Source organism: Clarias gariepinus, chromosome 13 (assembly GCF_024256425.1).
Source record: "Clarias gariepinus isolate MV-2021 ecotype Netherlands chromosome 13, CGAR_prim_01v2, whole genome shotgun sequence".
Lineage (NCBI taxonomy): Eukaryota > Metazoa > Chordata > Actinopteri > Siluriformes > Clariidae > Clarias > Clarias gariepinus.
The window spans coordinates 25931603-25940206 of NC_071112.1; the positions used below are offsets into that span (position 1 = coordinate 25931603).

Sequence of the window (8604 nt, forward strand, 5' to 3'; positions counted from 1 at the left end):
AAAACATAATATAACCGAAGCTTTAAAAATTAATTTAAAAAATCTACGAGGCAGAAGATTTTGCCTCGATTATTTTTTGTAATCGAATTACTCAAGGAATCGTTTAAGCCCTATTTCACATTCTCCAATTGTTTTTGTAAGAGCTTGTTTTGCAGCTGCATTCGGTAGACGCCCTTATTCAAAGAGAGAGAGAGAGAGAGAGATTCTACTCTACTTAGTTAGTGCAGGCTAACTATTGTACAGGTCCTTCTTAAAAAAGTTCATTATTTTCTGTAATGTACTGATAAACATTAGACTTTCATAAATTTCAGATTCATTACACACAACAGAAGTAGTTCAAGCCTTTTAATTGTTTTAATATTGATGATTTTGGCATACAGCTCATGAAAACCCAAAATTCCTATCTCAAACAATTAGCATATTTCATCCGACCAATAAAAGAAAAGTGTTTTTAATACAAAAAAAGTCAACCTTCAAATAATTATGTTCAGTTATGCACTCAATACTTGGTCGGGAATCCTTTTGCAGAAATGACTGCTTTAATGCAGCGTGGCAAGGAGGCAATCAGCCTGTGGCACTGCTGAGGTGTTATGGAGGCCCAGGATGCTTCGATAGCGGCCTTAAGCTCATCCAGAGAGTTGGGTCTTGCGTCTCTCAACTTTCTCTTTACAATATCCCACATATTCTTCATTGGGTTCAGGTCAGGAGAGTTGGCAGGCCAATTGAACACAGTAATACCATGGTCAGTAAACCATTTACCAGTGGTTTTGGCACTGTGAGCAGGTGCCAGGTCGTGCTGAAAAATGAAATCTTCATCTCCATAAAGCTTTTCAGCAGATGGAAGCATGAAGTGCTCCAAAATCTCCTGATAGCTAGCTGCATTGACCCTGCCCTTGATAAATGCAGTGGACCAACACCAGCAGCTGACATGGCACCCCAGACCATCACTGACTGTGGGTACTTGACACTGGACTTCAGGCATTTTGGCATTTCCCTCTCCCCAGTCTTCCTCCAGATCTTGATTTCCGAATGACATGCAAAAGTTGATTTCATCCGAAATATGCAATATATCACAATATGCAAATTTTTTGAGAAGGACCTGTATCTGCTATTGGTGTATTACAATTCACCGTTTTTAACTCCGGATCCGTGCTGGCCGAGTGAGATCCTGAGGGAGAACAAAGGACGCGACACGGTGGCCCCGAGGGAAACGAGCCGGCATCAGGAACAGGCTAAGAGCCCGTGCACACCGCACACCTCTGCCTAGCATCCTGCTCGCCAACGTCCAGTCACTGGAGAACAAGCTTGATGACCTCAGGGCCAGGATAAAGTTCCAGGGAGACATTCGGGACTGCAACCTCCTCTGCTTCACCGAGACATGGCTGAAACCAGCGGTGCCATCCAGCCGGCCAGGTTCTTCTCGGTTCACCGCAGGGACAGGACACGGGACTCGGGGAAGTCAAGAGAAGGCGGCGTATGTTTAATAGAGAACAGCAGATGGTGCAACAGTGCGAGCGTTGTTCCTCCTACACGCTCCTGCATACCAAACCAGGATCCTTTTTATCTACATCGGGAGTTCACATCAATTATAATCAGCGGCGTTTATATTCCACCTCAAGCGGACACGGACACCGCCTTATGGGAGCTGCATGAGGCACTTACACAACAACAAACAACACGAGGACGATTATCAGCACATCACCTGCCCCACCAGGGGCGAAAGGACACTGGACGGTCAAGGACGGCTACAAGGCACAATCTCGGCCTCCGTTTGGTAAATCCGACCATGCCGCCATCTTCCTCATGCCAAAATACAAACAAAGGCTGAAACAGAAAGTTCCGGTTCAGAGGGAGGTCGCGCGCTGGACGGACCAATCGGTGGCCACGTTACAGGATGCACTCGATGACGCAGTCTGGGACATGTTCAGAAACAGTTCCGATGACGTCATCGTGTTTACAGCAGCGGTTGTGGGATTGATCGGGAAACTAGCAGATGATACTGTGGAAAAAAAAGACTATTAGAACGTTTCCCTACCAGAAGCCGTGGGTGGATAAAACCATCCGCGACGCTCTGAGATCTCGCACTGCTGCCTACAACACGGAACATGGAACCATACAAGGCTGCGTCATATAACATCCGGAAGGCGGTGAAAGAGGCGAAGCAGCGCTACAGGAGGAAACTAGAGTCACAACTCCAACAGAGTGACTCTAGGAGCCTGTGGCAGGGATTATATATTATATAGAATAATAACGGACTATAAAGCACCAACAACCGGTATGACGAACGCGGTGTAGACTCTAGATGTAAGATGTAGACTCTAACAGACGAGCTAAAAACTTTCTATGTTCGCTTCGAGGCTGCAGCTAAAGACGCTAGCGATGGTAATGCTAGCGGCGCTAACGGCTGCAAACAGGAAGACACTGCCAGCGTGCTCATCATTTCCGAGCATGATGTGAGGAAAGCCTTCAAGAGAGTGAACACCAGGAAAGCAGCAGGACCAGACGGCATCTCAGGCCGTATTCCCAGAGCCTGCGCAGACCAACTAGCACCTGTGTTCACAGAGATCTTTAACATCTCTTTATCTCAGTCGGTGATCCCCAAATTCTTCAAAGAATCCATCATTGTTCCTGTCCCAAAGAAACCTCATCCCCGTGTTTCCTCAATGTTTCTGCAACACTGCACAGAAATGGTCACTCACGGACATTTCTTATCTGTGCACACAATACACTGTAGACTGGACAACTATGGACACTGCACATTTGCACACATATTGCAACATTTGCACACATATTGCATATTGCACACATATTGCATATTGCACACATATTGCATATTGCACACATATTGCATTCACAATGCTCATTTGCACACTTCTGGACATTTTCCATTCATTCCACTTCTTATTTGCATCCAAATCTAAATTTATTTTGTCTTATACAGAATAAGTTTTATATTTCTTGAATATTTTAGAAATTTTTTATATTTTGGTCTAACTTCATATCGTACTGTGTATGTGACAAAAAATTTGAATTTGAATATGCAGTTGATTTAACAGAAAGGACTTTTCTGTTTTTGTGTGCTAAACTAAACTTCAGGATCAATAGCGATAGTAATAGCGATTTTATTCGAAAAGTATATAGCATGTATATTTTATTTATTAATTTAGAATCTGCATGTACATTTTCATGTATAGAATTAGTTTCAGCCAAATTATTAAAACTAACAATAGTCGGAAAAAAAAAATTCACTTTTTTTTTGTTTTTTTGACCTGCGTTCTAACGGCCTTCCAGAAGCCCGAACTCTCTCACTCTATACTGTTAGCAAAGAAGTTGCGTATGTGGTATCTGATCGCATTTAAAAATCAGCGCGAGTGAAGATGGAAGAAAAAGAGCAGCCACAGAAGTCTTTGGTCAACAAAAGAGGTAGAAGCAATTCTGTTGTTTGGGAACAGTTTGGATTCGAAGAAGCGGACGTGGATCAAAAACATTAGGTGCAAGATTTGCTACGCGTTTGTGTTGGCCCCAGTTGGTAACACCACAAATCTTTTTAACCGTTTAAAATTTAAACACAGACCGACATATGACCAACTAAGGCCTTGTTCACACGGGCGTTAAAATCGAGCGTTTTTCTTGCGTTCGTAGCGTCCGATGAGCGCAGAGTGTTTTCTACACATAGGAGTCAATGAGAGTGTTCACACAGGCTTTGGTGACGTGCGTTTGTCCGGCTGCGCGTTTATACGGCATTAAAAAAACATTGCATGCAGCTTTTTCTTGGCGTTCAAAACCCAACGAACGCAAGAAAACCGCTTCTAGTGCGTTTTCTTCACGTTCATTTTACGCTTCGGAGGACCGGATATATCCCATGATCCTACATGCTATACATAGGGAAATGCGGAAAAAGGCAAAATAAAATAAAATAATTGTTAAAAAACTTACGCGGAAATTTTCGCTTTTTTTTTTAAACCACAAAAAAAACTTCCTTTAATCCGACGTTGTGCAGTCAGAGAGTGAACGCTGGGGTTTCATATCCAGTTCCCGACACACTGCCCCCACAGGTTAACACACAAACTACAGTTGGGGCTGCAGGCTGACGTTAGACAAAGACAAACGAACGCCGGTGTAGAAGTCAATCAAGCGCCACTACAAAACGCAACACAAACGTCTAGGACGTTCAGAAGTTTTCGTTAATCCAAAAACTTAACGCCCGTGTGAACAAAGCCTAATAAAGAAACAGAAAGAACAACAGTCATACAGTCATCCATTAAAGACACGCTCTTCAGTGCAACTCCGTATCCATCCAGCTCAGAAAGGCACAAAAAAAAAAAAAAAAAAAGATGCCGTTGCATACATCTTGTTTGCCTTTATCTGTTTTATCTGTCTTAATCTGTTTTAAGGAGAATTCACTGTTCTGTTCAATAAATGCAACATATTTCCAAAGTCAATAAGTAATCGTGTAAAAATAATCGTGATTTCAATCATGACCAAAATAATTGTGATTATGATTTTTTTCCATAATCGAACAGCCCTAAAATTTATATATATATATATATATATATATATATATATATATATATATAAACACACACACACACACTGCATTCCAAACTATTATGCAAAACATTTTTTTAGATTTTCCAAATTACCTATATGAATTGCAGTCATTGTCATTTTCCAGTCATCAACTATTAGAATACAATTAAAAGGTTTTTGAACAAACTGCCCAGTGATACCAGTATATTTAAAAAAAAAAAAAAAAACACTCAAAAGCATGTTCCAAATTATTATGCACAAGAATTTCCAAACTTTTCATTTTTATAAAGAACAAAAAATGGTCATTTGTGAAATGATAAGCATTAGCAGGTTATTACAAACTGAAAGGTAACTGAAATCAAACAGTATTCAAGTCAAAACTTTATTACAGGTGATGTTACATTTGCACATAGGACCCCTTGTTCGAAAGGAGCTTCTGAACTCTCCCATCCATTGAATTTGTCAGGTTTTGGATGGTATCTGCTTCAATTTATTTTCCATGAGGACAGAATAGCCTCCCAGAGCTGTTGCTTAGATGTGAACTGCCTCCCACCATCATAGACACTCCTTTTAATGATGCTCCAGAGGTTCTCAATAGGGTTGAGGTCAGGGGAGGATGGGGGCCTGAGTTAGCATAAGTTTGTCCCCTTTTATGCCCATAGCAGCCAGAGATGTGTTCTTTCATTAGGTGCATTATTATGCATGAAAATAATCTTGCTGCGGAATACATGGTTCTTCTTTTTGAACCATGGCAGGAAGTGTGCTTTGAGAAACTCCACATACTTTATGGATGTCATTTTTACCCCATCAGGGATCCTAAAGGGGACGACAATTTCTCTCCCCATGATTCCAGCCCAAAACATTACTCCACCTCCTCCTTGTTGGCGCCGTAGCCTTGTTTGCCTGGGGTTTGCTATCCGTTTCTGCTTGTTTGCAGTGGATAGGGGAGGTCGAAAGGATGGCTTACGCACAGCTGCAAACCTCTGCGGGACCCTGCATCTTGTTGTTCGGGTCACGTTGGAGCTTCAAAAACATGTCTGCTGCTATTTTTGCAGCTGCTCTTTTAACCCGATGTAATTGCCTGTTGCAAAGAATCCTCAGTCCCTTATCAGCATGCACATGTGTGTGCTCTGAATCAGCTACATACTTCTTGATTGTGCGATGATCGCGATGAAGTGTCTTGGCAATGTTGATTGTTCTCATGCCTTGACCTAAACACTTAATTTGTTGCTTCTCAGCAGCCGACAGGTCCTTTTTCTTTGCCATTTTGGTTAAAAATGTAGGCTGCTTAATAATGTGGGACATCCTTCTTAAGTAGTGTTGCCTTTAATTGGACACACCTGCCAAACTAATTAGCACAGGTGTCTGCAATTGCTTTCAGTGATATAAAGAGCCCCGACAAACATCACCATCCATGAGTTCAACTGACAAAAAAAAAAAAAAAAAAAATCTTACCTTATCACTCCTAAACACTTTTTGCATAATAATTTGCAGTTATTTATATATATATATATATATATATAAAAATAACTGCATATATGGAATAAAACCTGAGATAGTTACATTTACACACTGCATGACGCATAGCTAGTATGCGCGATCCATTGCGCCATCTGCTAAAAGAAATGAGAATCGCAGGTTGGAAAAGGCAGGAAACGACATGACCGCCGCGCAGCTGTCAGCAATTTCACGTAAATAAAAGCAAAATAGCTTTATACTGGCATTTACCGGTGCGATTTTTAAAATTTAAGCATGCAAAGTGATTAAGCTCACAGATCTAGGAAAAGTCATGAAAGGAGGGTTCTGGAATTTGATGGAGCGTGAAGTATTTTTTTCACCCATTTTTCACCGGTGCTCGGCGCTTCTAGTGTTAAATGTGCCCATCCCTGCTGCTCATTAATTAATATCCATGGCAATAAATGAAGGGATTTTTAGCTACATGCAACTTAATGAAAGTACCTCAAAACAACACTATCTGTATCATTCAAGTTTCTGCCCCGTCACTGTTGAAACCAAGCCCAACTGTTTCTTATTAATAGGAAAGTGGACATTGCTTAAAAACTGACTAACAAAAAAAATATATTGCTCTTATATTATTATATTAGAGGCAGCACCAAAACTCTTATCTGTCATTTTCAAATCATTGTTACATCTACGCAGCACACAACCTCCTCACAGGGTAAACGAACACATGGGTACACGAAACACACGTTTCAAATATTTCATTTTAAAAAAACTTTTAATGTTTCAGGATGGAGTTTTCGATTAACGTTTGGTAAAGCGATCAAGCAGTAAGCAGTGGTGAGCTGGCGCTTTAGAGACACGCCCTGTCTTTCTCTGCCCCATCTGCCATAGCATGATGATCCGAGGCCCGCATGACAGTGCTGTACCGCTGTTCCCCCTGCTCAATCGTAATTCACTGATTAAAAGAAGAATGATTGACTCCGCATCCTTGAGGAATTTGGCAAACAAATGCCTGATATCTATACTACTAAACACATAGAGAATGAAATAAAGTATGAAGTTAATGTGTATACTATAGTTTTAACAGGTTTACAAGCAACACAGCCACAGACATGGAGAGCTTTACTGAACACCGCCCATCTGAGATCACAGTCTAAGATCTAGCTATATGCATCAAAGAAATAGATAAATCACTACACCAGTATATACAAATCCCTACACCAAACCAGTACAACAGAATAATAATTTCTACAGCGCAGGGAGTGACCTTACTTCTCAATTGAAATAAATTATTCAGCTATTGACATTTTACTGTTAGTCGAAGAATTAACGAACGCATTTTATAGAAAGAGTTTTAAATTACCTTTTAGAGAGCTCCGTTCAACGAGAATGGTGTGAACTTGAGGATCCGACAGAAATTTTCTCATCTGCTCAACGGAGCTCTTCTCCTCCAGGGCGGTTTCCAGTGCGCCAGGCACTTCGCCGCCATCTTCTAGCAGCAAAGGAACCAGTTTGCGGATGTGTTTCTGCAAAACAGAGGTATCCGCGACCGTCAACACAGCAGCAGAAACCTCCATGGTGCCGCCACTATCGTCTCCTCCACCGTCTGACATTTTGGGGCAGACTAAACTCCAACAGACCGCTTTTTTAACAAGTAAAGCTCCGATATAATGAACCTTGCCAAATCACCGTCGTATGCCGGCGAAGACAATCCCTTCAGCAGTCAGCCCACCCCATGACTAATCTACAATGCATTCTGGGATATGTAGTATAACAACAGGGTAAAGAAAAGACGTTTAATATAAAAAAAAACTACATCACCCACAAAACATTTCAAATAAAGGACACGCCCACCACTATATTACTGCTGTAACCAGAGACTGCAGCTGAAGATGTAAAATCTGCATTACGTAAACACCACGAAGACACCCACTGAGCATATTATTAACAGGTTACTATGGTATACTGGACATTTGTGCTGAGCCGGCTGGGTTTTTCATCGGTCATTTCTTGTGGCAGACTTCTTTGCATAATTGTACCTCAGTAAAGTCTACCCTTCAGTACCAGAAGCCCCTGATGATTTAAGGCAGATTATTAGATTTTTTTTTATTTACCACGCTTTCCCCAGTCTTCAACTGTCCAGTTTTGCTGAGCTGTGTGATTCCGTGTAATGCACTGCTGCCACTAAATGAGGTGCTTAGATATGAATGCTAGGTTGTATTGGTGTACTATTAAAGTGCTTTATGAGTGTAAGCATGTACAGTATGATACTAATCAAAAACTTTAAATATTTTGGCTTGACAAATTATCATTATTATTTTTATTATTGTTGTTGTTGATTTCAAATATATATTCATAGTTTTCAAAGATGACAATTTTTTGATTACTATGAAGTTCAACATATAATTATTATTTATTCATTCAGTTCTTAAGCTACAACCACCAAAATTATGGAGGCAGCAGCATGGATCATGGATTGGAGTTAAGAAAAGCAAATATTATGGGAGCAAGAATAACTTTCTATTTGATTGTTTTTTTTTCTCTTTCCCTTTTTCCTTTTTTTTGCACGCAGAACCAAAAAACTTTCAGCTCTATGTTTTTTTTCTCCTT

At 40.7% G+C, this 8604-nt stretch overlaps 1 protein-coding gene across 2 annotated transcripts in view; it reads right to left on the minus strand.

The window, feature by feature from the left end:
* dync1h1 (dynein, cytoplasmic 1, heavy chain 1) overlaps positions 1-7707 on the minus strand; it is an 86461-nt gene extending 78754 nt beyond the window's left edge. For both annotated transcript variants that reach the window (XM_053509924.1, XM_053509925.1), the window contains exon 1: positions 7358-7707. In XM_053509924.1, coding sequence (XP_053365899.1) covers positions 7358-7607 — 250 coding nt within the window. In that variant the 5' untranslated portion in view covers positions 7608-7707. The remainder of the gene's footprint in view (positions 1-7357) is intronic.
* Between the last annotated feature and the right edge of the window lie 897 nt (positions 7708-8604).